At 49.6% G+C, this 23,517-nt stretch overlaps 1 protein-coding gene across 3 annotated transcripts in view; it reads left to right on the top strand.

Annotated features, from left to right (window-relative positions):
- The window catches only part of ICE1 (interactor of little elongation complex ELL subunit 1), a 66,097-nt gene that overhangs the window by 30,781 nt on the left and 11,799 nt on the right, over positions 1–23,517 (top strand). For all 3 annotated transcript variants that reach the window (XR_009731845.1, XM_061393902.1, XM_061393903.1), the window contains exons 11-16: positions 4,060–4,146; positions 6,307–6,680; positions 8,701–13,263; positions 14,446–14,614; positions 19,918–20,078; positions 22,862–23,052. Coding sequence is in view for 2 of the 3 variants with exons in the window: in XM_061393902.1 (XP_061249886.1) it covers positions 4,060–4,146; positions 6,307–6,680; positions 8,701–13,263; positions 14,446–14,614; positions 19,918–20,078; positions 22,862–23,052 (5,545 nt within the window). In the remaining variant the exon portion in view is untranslated. The remainder of the gene's footprint in view (positions 1–4,059; positions 4,147–6,306; positions 6,681–8,700; positions 13,264–14,445; positions 14,615–19,917; positions 20,079–22,861; positions 23,053–23,517) is intronic.

Here is a 23,517-nt window from a genome sequence, read left to right as displayed (position 1 = left end):
GAGTAAAAGCAAACAAATGGGAGATGGAATGGGAATAATGACTGCAGGATGGGTGATTTACATTGACTCTCAAAGCCCGGGGATTCTGTAAACTACTTGTCAAACATGCCTAAAAGCTGACTACTAAATAAAAAGCTGCAATCTGAGATTAGGTTATAGATATTTCAAAAGATAGTAATAAAAACCTCTCCTACCTCCTTCCTGAAAAACTGGTAACCGAACACACATAATAAACTGCTCTTGGATAACAGAAAAGATAAAAGCTGAAATACTAAGCAGTTTTGGAAATTAACAAAAATAAGGCAGCATTTTGGAGAAGGCAATGGCACTCCACTCCAGTACTCTTGCCTGGAAAATCCCATGGACGGAGGAGCCTGGTGGGCTGCAGTCCATGGAGTCTCGAAGAGTGGGACACGACTGAACGACTTCACTTTCACTTCTCATTTTCATGCACTGGAGAAGGAAATGGCAACCCACTCCAGTATTCTTGCCTGGAGAATCCCAGGGACGGGGGAGCCTGGTGGGCTGCCGTTTATGGGGTCGCACAGAGTCAGACACAACTGAAGTGACTTAGCAGCAGTGGCAAGGCAGCATTTATTAAAATCTTTGAGATATTGCCAGTATTCAGTGAGTGATCCATGGTTGTAAGCGATGTTGTGAGGATATGTGAGGATAGACACAAGGCAGCCTCGGAGGAAGGGTCCCGGAGACACACCCTGTGTGCCAAGTGGCTTCGGTCACATACGACTCCTTGTGACCCCATGGACTGTAGCTCGCCAGGCTCCTCTGTCTGTGGAATTCTCCAGGCAGGAATACTGGAGTGGGTTGGCTTGCCCTTTTTCAGGGGATCTTCCTAAGACAGGGATCGAACCCAGAGTCTCTTTAGGTCTCCTACATTCACAGGTAAATTCTTTACTGCTAGCAGTACCTGGTAAGCCATGCTAGGACGCAGGAATTACCGTAAGTGAAGCAAGAATTCCAGAAAATGAATGACTTAAGAAGGTAGCAAAATACACCAGAAACCCAAGGAAAATAGGAGGAAGGAACTGATGAAGAAGGAAACATAAATGAATGAAATAGGAAACAGAGCAGTTAACTTAGGGCCGTTGAAATGAACAGCTGGATCTCTGCAGTGCTGGTGAAGCTGACCAAGAAAGGAAGGCAGAAAAGCTTCGTAGCACCAGGACTGAGGAAGCTGTCAAACTACATCTTGAGAATTTCTGAATTTCACAAATTTCAGATTTTATCATGTTTGTAAAATGGACTGTTTTGTAGGAAAACACACTCAGATTGACATAGAGCAGTTGTTGGAATATCCTGAACAGAGAAATAACTCGTAAGAAAGTTAAAAATTAAAGATAATACTATGGAAGCTCTGGATGGCTTGCAGGTGAGCAGATCTTCAGTGAAAACCTGATGTCTTTATTATTGTTTTTGCTTTAGGACTGCTCCTGTCTTGTTCTTCTGACTAGCAGAACCGTGTGCCAAAACTAACTGTGTGCGTGAAAATGCGCACACGTGTCTTCAGCACTCAGAACTGTCACTTAGCAGTGAAGCTGTGAAAATACTAAAACTGTAAGAACTCACATCTGTTAGTAATATAGAATATGGACAAAGTATGACTGAGGATTTATCTCAGGACTACCACAACAGCTGGTTAAGAGGGACATGATAGGGTCATCTCAATTCAGCATCCATTCCTCATTTAAAAAAAAGACGAGATAATAATAGGAAAAAGCACTTCGCACTTGAGAAACGTGAAGCACTGAGAGCCTAGTCGTTGCATCAGAGACGAGGCGAGCCTGCTCCTCCACCCTTCTGTGTCTGCTAGGGACCTGAGCCATGCACCCGAGTGGACTCACAGCGCAGGAGCTGTCAGATTGCTGTCATTGGAAATGAGGGCACTGACGAGGTGGAGAAAGGAAAATAGCAGTGTTGGAGCTCGGGCGAGCGCTGGTGCTTACAGTGAGGACGCACGGTGGGTCTTCACTAGTCTGTCAGAACAGATGGCATAAGAACAGTCCGTTCTCAGGTGGCCGCAGATTGGTTAGACGCCCAGGGAAGTACCTGAAGGCAGCGTGCCTGCCTCTGTGAAGACAGCTCTAAAACCACTGAACATGCACACAAATGCTGTGTTCCTGGATGTAAACAGTGAAGGCAAAGAGATGGGAATTGTACCCCCATGTATGTATAAATATATATTCTTAAGACTGGATGGGGAAGGCTTATCAGAAGCAATAGACCCGTAATAACAATTTAATCCTGAGCCAGGGTCATGCTAGCACAGATACTAAAATATAGTTACAAGGTTGTTGTGATTAAGGATGCGTGCCATTCATGTGGACACTGACAAGTCAGTGGAGTAGGCAAGTCTAGAAACGCTGTCCTCGGAGATGCCTGGCGTTTGATAAAGGAGGCGTCTATCACAGGGTCAGGGGAAGGCGTGTGGTTCAGCCGAAAGGTTTTCACGACCAAGTCCCGAAAGTGCCAGGATGTAGGCTGTTTTCTGCTTGCTGGTATCGGATAGTTCTCGTGTCAGACTGGAAGTAATGAAGGCGCTTAGCTGGAATAGGCATAGCTCTGGTTAATAGCCTCTGTAAGAACAGAGAAGGAACTTTCTTGTGTATTTTTTTTCAGGTTCCTTGTTTGCTGCTTTGGGTATTTGTAATAAGCAGGGATCCTGGTCAGGTCATTTAAGCAAAGGGTGTCATGGTATTTGGAAGCAGGCTTTGGGTGGGTTAACTACAGTGTAGATAAACTACTTGATCATAGAACTTTGCAACTTGAATATGGATGCACCTCACCAGCGACTGGCTAATGTGGGTCAGGAGAGGCTGGAAATGCCCACATTTCCCAAGTTCTGTACGTTTGCCCTGTTTGTCCTGGTCCTTTTTCTGTGGAATTAATTTATTCATTATGGAATTCTACTATAGATGTAGTTTGCCATTAAATAGGGCTGTCCTGTTCCAAAATTTTGTGATTGCTTGGAGATATTTTAGTTTAGAAGATTGATCTTTTTAACTTCTCTAGAACTGGATTAAAGATTTCAGTGTTTTCAAGAAATGATTCTGTTTAATAACCTCAAGTGAGCTACAACAGAATTTTGAGGTGACTTGAAATTACCAGGTACTTAATAATTATTTTCAGTTAAATATTAAGTAATGTGGCTTGTCTTTTTATATGTATTTGACACAGACTATTCATATTTATATTTTGATGAATGTTTTTTGCTTGGAACATTTTGAGGAATTTGTATTTTTAATGTTAAATTTACTTTAAAACCACAGTGTGATATTCTTAATGTTATATGACTTTCATTTAGTTACAATTGTCCTTTGCCTTTCAACTTGAACCAGTGATTCTTAACCACTTTAGAAATTCAGACCCATTTGAAAAAAATTTTCAAAAATTACAAAGCTCTCACTTTGCTTATATAGACGTAGATGCTTCCTTCTGTGTGTCTGCTCACGTGGGTGACTCTCTCTCCCTCTCCATATGTCTATACCCGCACGTTGATCTCCTCTCATTTCCCCTTAAGGCCATAAAAGAATTTCCCAAGACCCACGAAGCCCCTAAGTTAACTACCGCCTGGTCACCTCTGGTGGCATTTCTGATGACCTCATGGAACTGAGCTGATACTGTTTCTTCTGTGTAGAATCTGTGGAGCGGTGATCTATACCGGTCCCTCTAGCTGGGCTTCCTCCCTGCGCTCCCCAGTCACGTCACTGTCTGTGGAAAATGCAGAGACCAGAGATTTGTTTGTCATGTGCGTGCATAATGGAGGTGAAGACCTTTCCCAACAAGCACGCTGGGTTTTCTGAGTCCTGCCCTGTGTGCTCCGCACCCTCCAAGCAAAACCCAGGCTTGTGTTCAGCCTTCAGTCAACATGCTTTCACATTAGTAGCCAGCTGAATTGTGTTCAGTGATGGAAGGAGGGGAAGGGGGTTTAAGTTACCTAGTTTTCTAATTCCCTGATAAATCCCGATTTCCCAGGAGTGTGTTTTGGCCTTGGGCTGAATGAGCCAAATGACATGACTAACACTTGCCTCTCTTCCACAGGGAAGGTAAAACTGCTTCTGAAGGAGCTCTGGCTGTGCATCAACACCACACACAGACTCCCGGGTGAGGGTGGCAGATACATCCCAGGTGAGGGGGAAGCTTCCAGAGCTTCATTTCATACAGCAGCAGCGGTGTTTACTGTGGACGTTGTACATCTTTAGTTTTTTTTTTTTTTTTTTCCCGTCTTTAGTTTTTAATTTCTCGAATCTCTCATTGAAAGAGTGAAATAAACTGAGATGGGCGCTTGCCATCATCCAAAACCCTGTTCCTTCCAGCATGATTTCTAGTCTCGTTGAATGTGTCTGGTTTTGAATTTTGTAATAGCTGCTTCATCAGGGAACATCCACTGGGAAACCAGAAGGACTCGTAGAGGGAGTGTGTGTGGCTGGTGCAGGTGGAGACCGGGTTTCACTGTTTCCCCGCCCATGTCACCTTCCCTGGATTCCTTTAATTCTGGTGGCTCAGATGGTAAGGAATCTGTCTGCAATGTGGGAGACCTGGGTTCGATCCCTGGGTCAGGAAGATCCCCAGGAGAAGGGATTGGCTATGCACTCCAGAATTCTTGCCTGGAGAATTCCATGGACAGAGGAGCCTGGCGGGCCCCAGTCCATGGGGTTGCAAAGAGCTGGACCATGACTGAGCGACTCATACTTCCACTCTCATTTTTTTCTGCCTTTAGTTGCCCCTGCTCTGGCAGTTACGGATCTTTCCTTGTCTCCTGACCCTTTTGGAGAGTACAGATCATTGGGTAGAAACCCTGTGGGTTGTGGCATGTTTTCTTGTATTAGAGTGAGGCTGTGTATTTTCCACTAGAGCTCCTAGTGTGTGCTGGGGAGAGAGCGTGTGGTCGGCCTTGTCCTGGGGGCTGTTAACCTTGATCTCTGTGGAAGGTGATGTCGGCCCGGTTCCTCCTGTGAAACTGCTGTTGCTTCTTGACTCAGTGGCCACCCCAAGGGAGGCGCTGTGACATGGCACATATCTGTTTCTCTCTAGCCCTGGCCCACTGATTTTAGCTCTGCTGGTGCATCTTGTAGGCTGCGATTACTACTTTGTCAAATAGTGGCTTTTGCAATTCCCTTGTTTTCCTAAAGGTATTAACTGCAATTCTTCTGTAAGGAAGAACTGTCATTTTTCTCCACTCACTCATTTATTCACTTTGCATTCACTTCTGTCAGTGTGGTCTCATAGACACTTGTTTTATTCTGTGCATTATAATCCGGTACTTTCACTAGTCATTTTACCGCTCAGGTTGCCCCAGGTGCAGTCACTGGGACCATCTGGGCCTCTTAGGCATGTCCGTCTTTACATCTGGTTCTGCAAACTGTCTCGGGCTCAGCTTGTATTTTTGCCTCCCCAGCCCTGTAATCAGCCACTGCTCCAGGGAGCCCTGAGGCCTTCTACGAAAGGTGTTTTTGTAGCTTTCATATATTTTTATAGCTTTCAAATATGACAAGTGGTTGTTTCCAGTTAATTGCCAGGACACAGTATTTTTACTAACAATTAGCATTGCTGTTGCTCACCAAAATCAAAACCCAAAGAGAACCGGCATTTCATAGTAGCTTTCAGTTGTGTTACAGTGCAAAGTATTTCTGTGACGTAGTCAGGTTCCTTAGAGTATTGTACAAATACTTTCATGGGGGGGAGGTGAGAGTTGCTCAGTTGTGTCCGACTCTTTGTGACCCCATCGACTATACAGTCCATGGAATTCTCCAGGCCAGAATACTGGAGTGGGTAGCCTTTCCTTTCTCCAGGGGATCTTCCCAACTCAGGGATTGAACCCAGGTCTCCTGCATTGTAGGCAGATCTTTACCAGCTGAGCCACAAGGGAAGCCCTACATGGAGTAGGCCTGGTATAAGTTGATTTTAGAAGGAGAAATTTGTTTCTTGTCACCTTGTGGCAGAAGGCTGTTTCTCCCCAATACTGCTGACTTCCCAAGAGAACGAGTGTGTCATCAAGGCCTGTCACCTTGGCCACGGACGGAAGCCTTGGCAGGCATACCCTGCTGCCCGTGGACAAAGGCATCTCACCCTTTCCCCCGGCCGTCTTCTCGTTTACTTGTTGAGGGAAGCGTACTTTGTGGAATGTGTTTAAGTTTTATAGGATATTCTTTAGGAAGGGATTGTTGGCTTTTAAAAATGTTTCTACTTGGATTTAATACAAGCATTTTGAAGTGTTAAAATAGGTGGTTTTTTTTTTTTTAATTGATAACTGTAAATAATTTGATATTCACTTTTTTCCCCTTGCAGAAAAACCTGCCCGAGAATACTGCAGATCCATAGAGTTCGGGGAAGATGGGGTGCCCCCTGCAGCAGGTGGCAGTCCCATCCGCACCTCGGCAGTGCAGACGTGCCTGGCAGAACTGTCCATGGAGATTGAGGGTGACTTCTCTGCCTGTGAGGATGTGGGTGGAGCAGCAGGTCGCGACAACGGCCTCTCTCAAGAGGACACGAGTCCCAAGGCTGTGGCGTGGAGGAGCGAGGCTCAGGGCCCTGGTTTCGACGAGGACCTCCAGGCTGCGGTCGACTTCTTCAGGCTGCCCCCGCCTCTGCTGTCCCCAGTGCCCTCCCCGCCGCTGGCATCGCCGCCTCACCTGGGTGTCTCACCCTCTCTGTTTGCACCTGTGAGTGGACACTTTGCACTGGCCTCCCCAGGTGGCCACCTTGTCCACCCTGACGTGTGAGCGCGTTCCGCATAGTGTCAGGGAGGAAGCCGGGAGTTCGTGAGGCACGCCACTGCCCCGGGGTCCGTATCTTGTACTCACACAAGCGCGCACACACGTGCGCACATGTCGTGGCCTTCGTTGTGTGCTGGGGGTGCATTGTTACTGTCTTCATCTGCAGTGTGTTTTAAGTCTCCTGTGGAGGACTGTGTCTTAGTTGTTTACTCTTATCTTTAGACACGTAACAGGGATGGAATGAGTGAGTTACACAGGTGTTTGTCTGCCTGGAGTGTTTCAGAGACAGAAGGTCCGTGTATGGCATGCATGCCTGTTAACTTAGGTTGCTGCATTCTCCACCTTCATGCAATGAATTCATCATCTCTGTGTATTTGCAGAATGGTTTATGTAATTTCTTAGGAAGTTAGTCTTTTTTTTCTCTTTCCTTTTTATTGTTTAAATTGTGAAAATGATAGGGGTCACAAAGAGTTGGACACAAATTAGCAACTTTCACTTCACAACACACTTACTAGGAGACTTGGAAAACACAGAACCAAATTACATATAGGGGAAGTTAGTCTTGACAGAGCAGATTTGCATGCTTTTTGACTTAAGGAAGAAAGAAATTAATGGCTCCTTTGAATCACTTCATTTAGGAACCGTAATGCATATCTGTTATGTTCTGGACATGATGCTGGACACTGCGGGCACAGAGGTGACAGGACCTGGTCACTCTTGCTTGGGTCCTGGGTGCTTGCCCATGAGGGCGCCGTGGTGGCGTCTGCGTTGCCGGGGGCTGGGTTAGGGGCTCACCCTGGTGGGAGGCTGGCGCACACCTAGTGGGAGAGGCCCCCGGATGCTGGCATCTGGCCGGCCGTGGAGGAGGTGCCGGGTGTCTGGTGCTGTTTACAGAGGTGTGGCACTCTGGACACGGGGAGCGTGCACCCAGACCAGACCCAAGCCCACGTGAGTCTTCAGGGCTTGGCGTTTTCTCCTGACAGCATGGGGAGCTGTCAGTGGGTCCAGAGAAGTGGACCTAAAGGTCAGGTTCCACGTGAGAGTTTCCGTTGAGTTGCGGTGGGGATGGGAAGAAAGTGGGAGACTCCGGGGAGAGGCAGGACCGTTGACTGGAATCTTGGGATCACCAGTGTCCTGCGTTCTTGACCCCTGGACCCAGTAGCCGCACTGGAGTTAACTGATAGACACTGGTTTGGAAAAGGTCTCCAGGCTGAGAGAGCAGCGAGCCTGGTGAGATTTGCAGTGTGGCTGTGAGAGGAGGGGTCGGCCAGGGACGCTGGAGACAACACAGAGAAGAGCCTCTCTGGGTGGGAAATGGTCCACCTTAGGGGTGGGCAGGCCTTCCCTGGGGGTGCTGGGGGGCAGCGGGGGCCTGGGGCCGGCGGTGTCACGGAAGGTCTCCGGAAGAGAGGGGCTGGTTGGGAGTCGAGGAGGGCTTTTGGAGCAGACATGAAGGTCACGGGCCATGGGGAAGGGGAGTAGTCCGTACACGGAGGGGAACTTGAAGGGTCCTGGGATAACTGCAGCTGGGGTGCAGCCTCGGTGAGAGGTATGGGCAGAGGGGCTCACAGGGCAGCCCCTAGAGCACGGGTCGGGCTGGAGGGACCAGGAGGGGCGAGTGGAGGTTGAGAGGACAGCTGGGCGGCTGCCTGCAGTGGGTCTTCTGAGTTGAGGAGGACGGTTCACAGTCAGGACAGAGCAAGCCCTCGGCTGCGAGTGCAGCAGCACCTGGACGCCTCTTGGGGAGCAGCAGTGAGCGTGTGTGGAGCCCTGGGGGGTTTCTCTGAGGAGAGAGGGGGAGGGCACTGGCTCCCCGACCCCCGCCCACCTACCCATGGGGCGCCTGGGGTGGCCTGCCTTTCTCAGACGCTTCCAGAGCGTGTCCGTGTCCAGTGCATTGAATCAGTAACTGTGTAGTTGGTTTAAGTGGTATTTAACTGATGGATACAATTCCTTTGTTTTTAAGGAACCCTTTGGAGAGGGTGCCAACTCCAGCGATTATGAGTCAGCCCCATGTAGGAACTCGGAGCCTGTGTCCAAAGAAGATCCGCCTGAGGCCCAGGACCACTGTGGCTTATCTGGAGAGAAGAAAGGAGCTGGAGCCTGGGAGGAGCAGCCCCACACCCGCGAGGCCGCCCTGGCTCTCAGTGCAGGGACCACGCTCGGCTTTGGCACCTTCGCAGCAAACCTGCAGGAGCCCGCAGCTTCATTCGCCTTTGCTCGGGAGCAGCTCTGGACTGTGTCCTCTGAGCTCGGGAGTGGGAGAGAGAAGGGCGTTGTGGACAAGCTGGGCAGACACAGAGAGGTCGGGCAGAAGGACAGGTTGGTGCCCACAGTGTGGACATGTCCCAGAGCCCCGGGCGGCAAGCCTGCTGAGACGCTGTTGGGCGGCCTAGCTCGAGAGGAGGGCACGGCTCATGGTCGGTCAGACCCGCGTCCCCCTCCCCTGGGCCTGCAGCCGCTCAGGGAGCCCAGGGCACCTGATGGGAAGACCCTGCTGTCCCCATGGATCGAATCACCCAAGTTAGAGCTGGCCAGGTGGACACTCATTGATGGAACTGCTTCTGAATCGGGGCGGCAGTCAGCCTCTGGTCATTTCCAGGGACAGCCTAGAGCCTTGGAGAAGGAAAGAGGAGCCACGCAGGGGTGTGTTTCAGAAGGGCCCCCCACCCCGGGAACCGCGGGGCTCAGCCTGGGAGATGCCTGGTCTTGCTCCTCGGCCTCAGGCGCCTCCCCTTGCTGTGGCCACCCCCCGTCTCCCTCGGGGCTGGAGGATGGCGGTGGTCCCACCATTCCCCCTGCAGTTGGCCCTCCCCGCCCTTGTGGCTCAGAGCAGACCGGGCCCGCTGCCGGGGTGACTGCGGTGGAGGTGCCCCCCGAGCCCCCGGGGTGCTCCTCAGGAGGGGCCCGTCTCGAGAGCAGCTTCCCGACTCTGAGCCCCATGTCGGGCACGTCCGATCCTTTTGGTCAGAGGAGCGGCCCGCTGGGATGCGCAGCCTTTGTGAAGGACTTGAGTGATGCCCGCTTGCTCCCGCAGCCTCCGTTCCCTTCACGCTCATCGTTCCCCCCGCGCTCAGCGTTCCCAGGAGCCGCTGGCATTGGGCTGGCTGCTGGGCAGGCACTGAGAGTGGAGCTCTCGCCGGCTCGGACAGGTTTCAGAGCGTCGCCGGGGCCTGTGTCCAGCTTGGTCAGGAGCGGCTTCGGCTTTGGCAGGAGCGCTTCCTGGCACCACAGTGACCTCTTGCGGCGGGGCAGTGAGGCGAGGCCCCGGGCCGTATGGTCCTCAGAGGGCGGCGGGTCGGCGTCCGTGTTCACCAGTGAGGACCGTGGACCCGCTGCTCCCCGGGCCCCCACGTCCGTGCTGCCCAATCAAGTATCAGTGATCACCAGGCAGGCGCGGCCTGGCCCCGCGCAGCCTGCCCGCCCGGAGTCCCCAGCGCCCCACGGCGACGCCCGGGCCAGCTGGCTGGCGTGTGGAGCGCAGCATGGCGGGGAGAGGGGGGACACGAAGAGCAGCGCCCGGAGCCCTGCCTCAGGAGCCCCCGCCTCCTGGGGAAGGTTAGATTTTGATGCTCCAAGTGGTTCTTTCCCAGTAGAAAATTCCCATCATCCTACAGACTGTAAATCCTCATTCTTTTCTGAGAACATCCCGGTCCCAAACCGGGATGCTGTGACGGGCACCACGGTGCAGGAAGAGGCGCAGAAGCAGAGCCCTGGTCTCCTGGCCACAGGCGTGGACACGGCCAGCTTGGATGTGGATAAATGTCCAGACACGGACCTGACTCTCTCCAGAGGTTTTCCTGCTGGAGATGCAGTCAGGTGCCCTGGGGCGGCTCTGGCGGTTTCACAGTCCGCACCTGCCCTACAGCGTGGCCTGAAGGAACGCCTGCTCCTGGAGTCTGAGAGTCCTGGCTGCGCGCCTCTTGAAGGCCTGGGTGCTGCCGAGACCGCATCTCCACGCCCTGCCCCATGCTGTTACAGCGGCATCCGGGAGGCAGGCGGAGGCGACACCGAGGTGGAGGAGAGCGAGGCGCCCAGCAGCAGCGAGGGGGAGCCCGAGCCCGACCCCGCTCTGGAGCCGGACCTGCACAGCGCCCCCAGGGCCCGCGGGTGGGGTGCAGGGCCTGCAGAGGCTGGGCCTTCCGTCGAGGTGGGCTCCCTGACCTCAGCTCTGCAGGACTTCAACATCAGCACGCTGTCTGAGATGGACAGACTGTCCACGTCCGAGGTCGTCATGTTTCTTGAAAGCTGTCAGCTGAGAGACTATAGTTCAGCGGACTCCGTTTCAGAATGTTCTAGCAAAGGAACACTGAATAGAGGAATGAAAGAGGAATTGAAGCCCAGTGGACCATCAGGAGAAGGGTATGGAAGTCAGCTCTGTGAAGAGGAAGCACTGGAGACCTCTGAAGAGTGGGTGGAGTCGGAGGAAGACGACTGTCCTTTGCGGGGTCAGCTCCCTCGCTGCTCCCTGGAGACGCTGTCCGAGGTGCTCACCAGGCTCGGGCAGGAGCTGCAGGCCAGCCAGGAGGACAGCGAGGCGGAGGAGGCCGCAGGGCTGCTCCTCTTCAGAGGGCCTGAGCGCGCGACGGCAGAGCACCTCCAGCAGCAACTCCCACCTCTGGACACAGCCATCACCGCCTCACCCACACCGAGGGCCAGCGCGCACACTCAGGGCGGGTCTCCCACCTGTGCTGAACCTGGCCGTGAAAACACGCAAAGCACTCCTGAGGGCCGCGTGGACGCGGTAAGGCCGGCGGGCAATCGGGAAGAGGTCCAGTCAGAACCCGAAGAGCCCTCGGTCCCCAACGCTGACCCGGGGGCGGGGCCTGGAGAGGTGAGGCTCCAATGTCAGATCTCCACGGTGACCTCTGAGGTCATCAATGTGCTCATCAACAAGGATCAGAACCTAGTCATTGAGAAAGGGGACAACTGGACCATCATCAACGGGGTGACGCTCATGCCGGAGCTGGGCCAGGTGATCCTGTGTGACGCCCCGGAGGCCGCCCCCCTTTCCACCCATCCGGAAGAGCTGGCAGCTGGTTTCCTTTTGGTTCCTCCCCTGGAGAGGTCTCCAGAGGCTGGTCGCCCTGGCTCACCTCTTCAGGAGCCCCCATGTGGCCGCAGTGCGGCTGGAACCCAGGAGGATATCTCAAGCAGCGGGCAGAGTGGTAACTTTGATAAAAGTCGTTTGCGAAACAGACCCGTTAAACCCAGCGTGAGGATCAGCTCCGAGATATATGATCAGAACTTCGAGTCGCAGGCTGCTCCGTTCGATCACACTTACTGTAACTCGAAACTGGAGCCACTGGGCAAAAATAAGAATCGATCAAAGGTTTCAAACAGAGACCAGTCCAACAAGCCAGTCAGGACTCCGGCATCAGGCCGCGTTGAGACCATTGAGCGCGAAGTCTCTCCGTCTTTCTCAGGGGACAGAGGTCATGGAAGACCCCAAAGAAGTCACACGCACACCATCCTGGCCACCGCCGACACGTCCACACCCGCAGACTGCTGCGTGGACACGCTGAGCAAGATCCGGCAGGAGGTGGGGCCCCCGCTGCCCCCGCTGCTGGCCCCCCTGATCGCCACGCCGCCGAGGACGTCCCGCCTGGCATCTCCCCTCATCTCCAGCTCCAGCCCCTCCTCTCCACTGTCCCCGCTCTGCCCAACGTCCCCGTCGTCCGAGCCCCCGGCACCTCCTGTGACGTCCCCGCTGCCGGAGGAGCCGGGGCCCTGCTCTCCTCTGTGTGCCTCCCCGTCGCCGTCGTCTGCGCCGGCCGGGGACAGGGTCTTGTCGTCCCCGCTGCAGTTCTGCGCAGCGACCCCAAAGCACGCCCTCCCAGTGCCCGGCCGCCTGCCCCCACTTGCACCCGCCCATCCTGCGGTGGCAGCGCCCCCGGAGAACTCTGTGAAGATCCTGGACACCATGTACCCAGAGCTGTCCGCCCGGGCCCGCACCCTCAACATCCTCAAAGGGAACATCCAGCTCACACGTGGCCCTCCGGCGAACCGTAAGGGCCTGCCGGGGCCCGTGGGTGCCCTCGCAGGCTTCCAAGCCATCGCTTCCAGCTCCACCGCCTTTGTGAAGGCAGGGGGCAGCTCTGGCAGTGATGGCAAGCAGGACAAGGTGGGCGGCCTGGGGCCTCCGCAGGACCTGGCTGGGAAACGGACACTGTCTGCCAGTGCACCGAGGAGCGCCAAGAGGCTGCGCCTGGACAACGGGTCCCCAGAGCCGGAGCCCACCCCGGAGGGCATGGGCTGCAGCTCCTGGACGGACCTCCCCCAGGCTGCAGCCCCAAGCACAGAGGACAACAGGCATCCTCTCCCGGCCTCGCAGTCCCCCTCCAGCCCTGAAGAAACCGCGGAGTCCCCCAACAGAGCCATCACAGAGGCCCTGAGAAAGATCGGGGAGGCGACCTTTGACCTGTTACCTGTCATCCGGAGTCACGTGTACGTGGGAAACATCTCCACAAAGCCGGTGATGCGAGACCAGGAGAAGGACGTTGTCTACGAGTTCAGCACCACAAAAAAGGTACGCGGCTCCGCTCAGAGAGCGCTGGGATTGCCCGTCCCCCGACCCAGGCTGCCTGCCACCAGCGAGGGGGGCCCTGAATAGAAGGTTATTGTCCAGGATGGACAGTCACCCCTGTAAGCATCAGGACCTGTGCTCTATTTCTAGCCAGGAGTTTGTGCATCTGAGAAGCGGTCAGACATTGGAGACTTGGTAGTCTATATTCACTAGATGAGTTAAAATTTTAAAGGGAAAAAAAGGTGCCCGTTGGGACTTAAATTGCACAGTTCCTGTTGGTTCTGGCATGTTTAATGGCTCAAAATGGTTTGCCTCAGAGCATCAGTTGCTCTGTAATAGAGCCCTTTTGTCAGTAGTGTTACATACACATTTGAGAATTTTGAGAGAGGGTTAGTGTGTGGGTCTCCCCCTCGCCCCCCACACTTAATGCAGGTCACCAGTCAAATAGGAACACACGCTTAGTTTCAAGAGGAGGTGGAGAGAGAAGTGTGTAGGTTTGCACACAAGGTTTCTTAGGACTTTGCTAGGTTATTATCTTTTCCATGTTCATGTTGATAGTGGGTGGGTGACTTCCAGTGTCCCTGGATTAACATTATTGGTTGTCTGTATATGCCTGGAACCACAGTGGTATACATGTTTATTGTTCATTTCAGAAAGCATAAAGAGCAATGCAGGTAACTTTGGAAGGTGTTTGTTTTCACGTGATTGAGTATATCAGGTTATTTACCACTTCTTTACCTGAGTAAGGAAACTGTTACCCAGTATTCTAAGATCTAAACAGGATAAATGTGTAGAGTGTATTGCAGTTCAGAAAACAAGAATGGCAGTAGAATTAGAGTGGATTTCATACACAGAGATTATTTTAGTAAAAGCCAAAAAATAGCAGCTTGTTGGAGTGGCGATAGTGACGAGCATCAAGAGTTGGACCAGCCATAGGCCCTGTGCCCTGCTGACCTCTGCTGAACTGCCCGTCTGCTCGCTGGGGGCCCCCTTCTCCGCAGAGCCTCCCGGCTTCCCTGCTGAGGGGTTACTGCAGTGGCAGCTGGCCTCTGTCCGAGACAGTGCCCCTTTTATTTTTCCAGCTTTCCCAAGGACTTGATTTTGTAACTTGTAGCTGTTCCATAGTAGGCTAACGATAAATATGAATGTACATTGCCTTTTTGGTTTTTTTTCCCCCCAATTCAGCATTTAGCAGAGAGCTTGCTTCACTCTATCCTCTCAGAGCTGAAGAGTCAGAAGATGTCCGTGGAGCACAATTACATCCACGCGCTCTGCAGGGTGTACGTGGGGGTCTGCCGGCAGCTGGGTGATCTGGAGAGGGCGCGCCTCTTCTGCTACGGCCTGCTCAAGGAAGGTACTTGTGGGTGGTGGCGGTCTAGCCTCAGAAGCAGGGGCTTGCTCTTCTACCTGCTTACATGTGCCTCTGGATTTCCAGCTGAGTTGCTGCTGTGTGTCTTTTGTGCATCTCCCTGGTTTGCAGTGGGAGGATTTACGTGACTGACGCTTGCCTCGGTCAGCACGTACATCCCTGCTGTGTGTGGGAGGGCCTCTCCCCACTGCCTCTTGGTGGTATTCCTTGTGCAGCTGCTTTGGAGTCAGACGTGGTCGACACAGAGGAGGGAGTCATTGTGACGCAGCAACTGCTGTGCTGTGTTCCTGGCTGGAAATGGCAGAAACTGGTGGAGTCACAGGTTCACGAGCAGTTTCAGGGAGATGTGGGGAGGAGTGCTGCCCTTCGAGTCTTTCCCTTCAGTGCTGTGTCTTCAGTCTGCTGATGGGGAGCAGACGGGCCTCGTTCTTTACATCAGGTCGTCAGGGAAACATTTAAATAGCAACGTGATACGAAATGCAACTGAGTATCGCATCCATCCTATCTAGATCGCAGAGGCTGATAACCTTGTGTCACCACAATGTTTATGGGACTTTTGAATCGGGATGAACCTGCCGCGTGTAGACTTGTGCGTGAGGCTGCTGTGTTGGTTGCCCACTTTGTTTTTCTTTATTTTTTCAGTCACTGACTTACTAGCAAATAGTTACAGGGTGTACATAAATGTGAAGGCTTTGATGGTGACCGGCCCAGGTATCGGTACGGCCTTGCAGTGGTGCATGCATGACCATGACCTCACGGGAGTACCCAGCAAGTTTCCCGGTGAGGGCGGCAGGGAGGAGAGCCCTGCGGGGCGGCCAGGACCACCTGGGTCTCTGTTTCTTCCTCAGACGCACCCAGCACACTCTCCCTTCCGGATCTTTGTAACCGTTTCTCTTCTGGGAAGTGTCTCTCTCTCCACTAGATGCTGGTCAGACTGTTCCTTTCCCCTTGTTGTCTCTTCTCCGCTAGATCCCGTCAGAGTACCGGTTTTGTTTTTCTTGTTCCTGTTACATCCTCTCCCTGGAAAAACGTGTTGTGTGCTCCCACTCAGTGTCTACTGAATGAACGAGAGGTACAGTGGAAGGTGGCTTTGAGCGAGTCTCAGGCCTGGGACGCTTTCTTTGTCAAAGTGACTTGTGAGCTTTGATGTGAAGACAGAAGCGAGGGAGAGAATTCCAGGCGGAGGGAACAACCTGTGATGTCTTGGGACAAGAGGAAGTGTGACCGGATAAGCAGTTTCCCAAATAACACGTCAAAGTAGCCTAGAGAGTGTATGCTTTGGGTTACTCTCCTTCCAAACACGTTGCAGCATTAGATAAAATAGAACAGAGAAAAATGAAAAAGATATGGCTTCATGCCAAACAGGATACAGATATTTGTGTTGACTGGTATAACCACTTGAAAACACTTAGTTTCTTATAAAATTAAACATTAATTTTATAAAATTAAACATTAATTTATCATCGTCATTGTTCAGTTGCTAGGTCATGTCCGACACTCTGGAACCCCATGGGCTTCAGCACACCAGGCTTCCCTGTCCTTGACTATTTCCTGGAGTTGGCTCAAATTCATGTTCATTGAGTTGGTGATGCTATCTAATCATCTTGTCCTCTGTCATCCCTTTCTCCTTTTGCCTTCAGTCTTTCCCAGCATCAGGGTCTTTTCCAGTGAGTCACTTTTTCCCATCAGGTGGCCAAAGAATTGGAACTTGAGCTTTAGCATCAGTCCTTCCATTGAATATTCAGGACTGATTTCCTTTAGGATGGACTGGTTGGATCTCCTTGCAGTCCAAAGGACTCTCAAGAGTCTTCTCCAGCACCACGGTTTGAAAGCATCAATTCTTTGGTGCTCAGCCTTCTTTATGGTCCAGCTCTCACATCCATACATGACTATTGGAAAAAATATAGCTTTGACGATACTAACCTTTGTTGTGTCTGAGTGATGTCTCTTGCTTTTTAATACAGTCTAGGTTTGTTAGGAGCAGGTGTCTTTTAATTTCATGGCTACATTCACCATCTGCACTGATTTTGAAGCCCAAGAAAATAAAGTCTGTCACTGTTTCCACTTTTTCCCCATCTATTTGCCATCAGTGATGGGACCAGATGCCACAATGTTAGTTTTTTGAATGTTGAGTTTTAAGCAAACTTTTTCACTCTCCTCTTTCACCCTCATCAAGAGGCTCTTTAGTTCCTCTTTACTTGCTGCCACTAAAGTGGTATCATATGCATATCTGAGGTTGTTGATATTTCTCCTGGCAGTGTTGACTCCATACTGTGATGAATCCAGATGGGCATTCTGTATGATGTACTCTGCATAGAGTTTAAATAATCATGGTGACACTATACAGATTTCTCCTACCCCTTTCCCAATTGTGAACCAGTCCATTGTTCCATGTAAGGTTCAAATTGGTGCTTCTTCACCCACATAACATATTTCTCAGGAGGCAGATAAGGTGATCTGATATTCCCATCTCTTAAAGAATTTTCCAGTTTGTTGCAATCCCCATAGTCAAAGGCTTTAGTGTAGTAAGTGAAGCAGAAGTAGATGTTTTTCTGGAATTCCATTTCTCTAGAATCCAGTGAATGTAGACAATTGGATTTGTGTTTCCTCTGCCTTTTCTCAACCCAGCTTGTACCTCTGAAAGTTCACCATTCAGTTCACTTCAGTTCAGTCACTCAGTCATGTCTGACTCTCCCACCCCATGGACTGCAGCACACCAGGCCTCCCTGTCCATCAAGAACTCTTGAGCTTGCTCAAACTCATGTCCATGGAGTCCATCCAACCGTCTCATCCTCTGTCGTCCCCTTTTCCTCCTGCCTTCAATCTTAACCAGCATCAGGATCTTTTCCAGTGAGTCAGTTCTTTGCATCAGGTGGCCAAATTATTGGAGTTTTCAGCTTCAGCATCCAATCCTTCCAATGAATATTCAGGACTGATTTCCTTTTGGATTGACTTGTTTAGACTGGTTGTAAAGCCTAGCTTGAAGGATGTTGAGGGTAATCTTGCTAGCCTGCTAAATGAGCACAGTTGTGTGGTAGTTTGACCGTTGTTTGGCATTGCCCTTCTTTGGGATTGGAATGAAAGCTGATCTTTTCTAGTCCTGTGGCCACTGCTGAGTTTTCCCAATTGGCTGACATATTGAGTACAGCACATCACTTTTTAGGATTTGCAATAGTTCAGCTGGAATTCCATCACCTCCACTAGCTTTGTTAGTAGTAATGCTTCCTAAGGCCCACTTGACTTCACGCTCCAGGATGTCTGGTTCTAGGTCAGTGAGCACACCATCGTGGTTATCCAGGTCATTAAGATCTTTTTGTAGAGTTCCTCTGCGTATCTGTCCACCTTGTCTTAATCCCTTCTGCTTCTGTGAGGCCCTTACCGTTTCTGTTCTTTATCGCACCCGCCCTTGCACGGAATGTTGGCGTCTCTAATATTTTTGAAGGGTCTCTAGCCTCTCCCATTCTGTTGTTTTCCTCCTCTTCTTTGCATTGTTTGTTAAAGATGGCCTCTTTACCTCTCCTTGCTATTCTCTGGAAGTCTGTATTCAGTTGAGTATATTTTTCCCTTTTGTCCTCTGCCTTTCTCTTCTCCTCTTTACTTAGCTGTTTGTAAAGCTTCCTCAGGCAACCCCTTTGCCTTCTTGCATTTCTTTCTTTCCCTTTGGGATGGTTTTGGTCACCGCCTCCTGTACAGTGTTCCAAACCGCCTTCTGTAGTTCTTCAGGCACTCCTGTCTACCAGATCTAATCTCTTGCATCTGCTTGTCACCGCTACTATATAACCATAAGGGATTTGATTAAATCATACCTGAATGGCCTGCTGGTTTTCCCTGCTGTCTTCAATTTGATCCTGAATTTTGCAATATAAAGCTGATGGTCTGACCCACAGTCATTTTCAGGTCTTGTTTTTGCTGACCGTATAGAGTTTCTCCATCTTTGGCTGCAATATAATCAATCTGATTTCGGTGTCGACCATCTGGTGATGTCCATGTGTAGAGTCACCTCTTATGTTGTTGGAAGAGGGTGTTTGCTCTGACCGGTGCTTTCTCTTGGCAAAACTCTGTTAGCCTTTGTGCTCCTTCATTTTGTACTCCAAGGCCAAACTTTCCTGTTACTCCAGGTATCTCTTGACTTCCTACTTTTTCATTCCAATCCCCTGTGATGGAAAGGACATCTTCTTTGGTGTTAGTTCTAGAAGGTCTTGTAGGTCATCATAGAACCGTTCAACTTCAGTTTCTTTGGCATTAGTGGTTGGGGCATAGACTTGGATTACTACGATGTTGAATGGTTTGCCTTAGAAATGAACTGAGATCGTTCTGTAGTTTTTGAGATTGCACCAAAGTACTGCATTTCGGATTCTTGTTGACTCTGAGAGCTGCTCCATTTCTTCTAAGGGATTCTTGCCCACAGAAGTAGATATAATGGTCATCTGAGTTGAATTTCCCCATTCTGGTACATCTTTGTTCATTGATTTCTAAGATGTCCATGTTCAGTCTTGCCATCTCCTGTTAAACATGTCCAATTTACTTTGATTCATGGACCTAACACTCCAGGTTCCTATGCAATATCGTTCTTTATAGCATCGGACTTTCCTTTCACCACCAGACGCTTCCGCAGCTGAGTGCCATTTCTGCTGGCCCAGCCCCTTCATCCTTTCTGGAACTATCAGTAATTGCCCTTCACTTTTCCCCAGTAGCATATTGGACACCTTCTGACCTGGGGGACTCAACTTCCGGTGTCATATCTTTGTGCTTTTTCATACTGGTTACGGGACTCTCGTGGTAAGAATACTGGAGTGGATTGCCCTTCCTTTGTCCAGTGGACCGTGGTTTGTCCATAGTCTACATTATGACCCATCCATCTTGGTGGCCCTGCACCCTCGCCACAACGAGGCTGTGATCCATCAAGGGGATGGCCTGAAAGAACACTCATCTAGTAGCAGGGTTCTGGGTGCGGACTCTTGAGACAAGGCGTCTGCTTTCTCTGCTTGTTTTAGAGTTTATTGCTCTTCTCTATAGTGGTGTATACTCATGCTGGGTTTCAAATTTGATTAAAGAAACTATGCCGAAGGGTAAAGTTGGCTGGAGACTGGGGGAGAGGACGGGAGGGGCAGGCGGGAGGGACAGAGTGGATTTGAGGCAGCTGGGGCTGCGGCCTCACGGGGGCCACTCTTCTTCAGGTGTAGGCGGCCTTGCTGCGCACATGTGGCATTGTTTAAATATGTTCTTGCTTTGTAATTTACTCACTTAATCAGACATGAAGGTTTATTATCTTGTTTTCTTTCTCATAGATTTTCCAGAGTCTGAGAAATTGACTTTGTTCATTGCAAACATGTGGCATGATGTATTTATCTCTCAGTCTGTGATTAATAAGGCGATGCAGTTGGTAGCCAGGCAGCGCGCCAAGGGAGAAGTTCTGAACTGTTTGCGTGCCTTCCTCAATTGGGAGAAGGTGAGGTTTCTTTTTATTTTGTGCAATAATGTACACATAGACCTTATATAAATGTTTTATTTGGTTTTGTGTTCGTGAGCATTTTAGAGCTATTATTCTTCATATTAGATCCTTCAGAATACCATTTTAGTCTAAGCTTGTGCATTTTGTTCATTAAGTATGTCCACTGAGTAGAGTTTATCTTGGGTACTAATTTGCCGCTGGTGAAATCCATACGCGTGCTTAACATATGTAGGGGCCCCGAGAAGATGCAGACCGCTGCTTCTACACGTGGTACTTAGGTGAGAAAATTGAGATCCCAACTCCTTCCTTTGATGATTTTTCTGAATGTAATCTGTGTTCTTCCCAATTGATGAAATTTGTAGTTTTTGGAGTATTATGTGCTTTCTTTTATTTTCTTTAGTGACTGATGTGCTAATATAATATGTAGATTGGTGTTCTTTTCATAGATTTTCTCTAATGAGAATCCCTGGGTGCTGAATTGATAGTGATACACTATAAGAAGAGGTATTGAAGAGGCACTGAAGTCAGTGACAGGTTGATTTTCACTCTGTTCTGCCTTTTTTAGGACTGTATTACTGTCCTTTTTAGAAGGAGGCTGGCTCACGCCTGTGGACGGTGCTTGTGTGCCATCATGCTTTCCTTTTCAGCGCTTTCTGGTGTTACTGTCAACTAGACTTCAGTTTCCTTAGAAAAGGGAAGGGCTTGGTGGATAAAAAGTTAGGGAAGTCTTAAACAGCGGGTCTGCAGTCAGCCCTCCATCAGCCCACTTCCACAGTCTAGAGTGTGTTGTGTGAGGTCCCATCTGATTGTGCTCCCTTGGCGGCCAGCAGAGCCCTCCGGGGTGCGTCCCGCCCTCTGTGGTTACCTGTGCACCCTCCCCTGCTGAATCCTCCCGCTTGTGCCCTGGGGGTCTCCTCCTCCAGCCTTCAGGGTGAAGCTAGATAGGATAGGGTGGTAAAAGCCATGATTAACAAAGAAGGGAGAATTTTAATAAGTGTATTTTATCTGTATCATATCAAATAAAAATATAAACTCAAAGTTATTTAAAAAAGAGAGAGAAATACCTGGGGGGGAATACCATTATAGTCTAAGACGTCCATATTCTCTTACAGAACTCCACAGGTGTAATACTCAAAAGTAAGTAGAGAGATAGCACAATCAACAACAAAAAAGTAAACTGGATGAAGGCTATTTTTCGTGTCTGTGACATTTGCAAAAGCAGTCATAGATTTGGCCACACAAGAACCTTAATTTTTAAAAAGTAAATATTCTACACTCAAAATTGTCTGGTAATGATTTGGTAAAATTAGACATAAATGATTTAAAAATTGTATAAAAATTTCCCAGAGATTGAGATGCACAGTCTCTGGACGGTCTGTGAACAAACAGAAACTCAAAGTAAAATCGCAGTATCTGGAACCCTGCATTAGCAGAGACCTCTCGTTTTTGGAAGACTCACACTCACTGCGGCAGTTTAAATGTCTTCAGTATTAAACACAGAAACAAAGTTCTTTGATAACCATCTTGAAAATTAAAAATTTGAGAAGGAATCTAGGGAAGAAAGAATGTGATAAAGGAACAGTAATAAAGTTGAGAATGAAAAAAAAACCACTGCCTTTAAAAAAATGCTAATAAAACAGATAACTCAGTTCAGATGACTATAAAAAGAGCAAAGCAAAAAATATTCAAGATTTCAGGATGAGAGGAGTTGTGAGTAGAGACAGAGGGTGAAAAATGAGAAGATTGCTGCCTGCAGCGTCACAGAGGCAGCCCTAGACCCGGGCGGCCGCTTAGCGGTATACACACGTCACAGTTGGCTTCAGGGTCGAACACTGCAGTAAGCCAGTTTTCAGTTACAAAAGGCTGAAAAGATAATTGGAAACTTAGTATACAAGAAGGGTGTATAGATGTCACCCGAACATTAAATCTTATCTTTAAAGAACCAATTAATTCCAGTCTTTTTCAGGCGTCAGAGATTGAAAGCTCCTTGTTCAGTTTAAATCACAAAACCCAATAAAAAAAAAAAAAACTGAAGAAAGAGAAGAACATTATAAATCCACGGCTGGGTGTGAACCCAAGGGAATTCAAGTTTATGTCCACAAAAAGGCTTCTACAGAAATGTCCAAAGCAGCGTTATTAACTGTAGCCTAAAGCTGCAAGTGACCCACACGTCTTCAGTAGGTGAAAGGACAAACCGTGGTGTATCCGTGCTTTGGTGTATCCAGACCGTGGTGTGACCCTGCTCAGCAGCGAGAGGCAAGCTGAAAGTCTCTCTGCACTCAGAACGTGGAAAGACACCCGGACAGTGCACAGCTGTAAAAGGAGGCAGACAAAAGACTCTAGTGCAGCAGTCTTGGTCAGTTTTTTTAATTTCTGGAAAAAGCAGGTTGATACATACGGTCAGAGAGATGGCCAAATAAGTTTATTAAAGAACTTTTTAAATATTAAAAACTTTTTTTATTTGTGACTTTAATTCTCTGATTTGAGTTAATGAAACTTGGCGTTCCTGTGTGGATTGCGGAGTCTTTTCTAGCCCGGCTGGCTTCTGCATTGTGCCTGGAGCTCTTTATCTGGCCTCTCTGCCGCTATTGCATAATCATTTAGGACAGGAGCTATGCCTAGGTAAGCACAGTTCCCTCTTCAAAATCCAGCTTTCAAAGGGTGTCTTTTAAAGTTACATGAGGATTCATCTGATGCTCGTTACGTGCTTTAAGATCACCCATAGAAGATGCATTGCATTTGAAATTCTAAATTCCCTTTTTTTCCCCTTTATTTGCCAGAATGCACCTGTAGATGTTGGCTTCATGGTTTCTAAGCTGCTTTTGACCATACAGTTATGTCCAAAAACAGAATTTCAGCCCAGTGTGAGGTTTGGGGAAGACCTGAGTGACAGCACTTGGGAGTACGTATGTGCCATCGACCTGCTCTGCTGCCATCAGAAGTGGGTCTGGACGCATGACAACATCATCAGGTACGGCTGCTTTCCTGACTCAGGCTGGGCTATTTGTATTGTCAAGCAGTCCTTTCAGCGATTGCCGAGTTGTGGTTTGAATCATTTTTGCTTTTAAGGCAGCTGAACTGTTTAGAACGCACATTTTGATTTGGATAGGAATTAATAAAACTGCTTGTAAAATGCCAGTGTAGCTGTGACATCCCCTCACTTTATTTTTTTACGGTACCTTTCACTACTTTTCATTGTATTCTCTCATTACTGTCTCTCTCCCAATGGGAAATGAGTCTCATGAGTGGGGGGCCTTTGGTCCCCTGGCCTCCCCAGCATGTGGAGACCTGTGCCTACACAAGCGAGGCGCTCAGCGAGTGCGTGTAGGTGGGATGCCGGGATCACTGTCTTAACGTTCAGGTGCTATGGAAGGGCCATAGGAACAAGGCCGTTCAGGATTCTACATTGGCGGCTCTTCTCACTGGGGTTGCAGGA

The sequence above is a fragment of the Bos javanicus genome, chromosome 20 (genome assembly GCF_032452875.1).
Source record: "Bos javanicus breed banteng chromosome 20, ARS-OSU_banteng_1.0, whole genome shotgun sequence".
Taxonomy (NCBI): Eukaryota; Metazoa; Chordata; class Mammalia; order Artiodactyla; family Bovidae; genus Bos; species Bos javanicus.
This window is presented reverse-complemented; position numbering and strand designations above follow the sequence as displayed.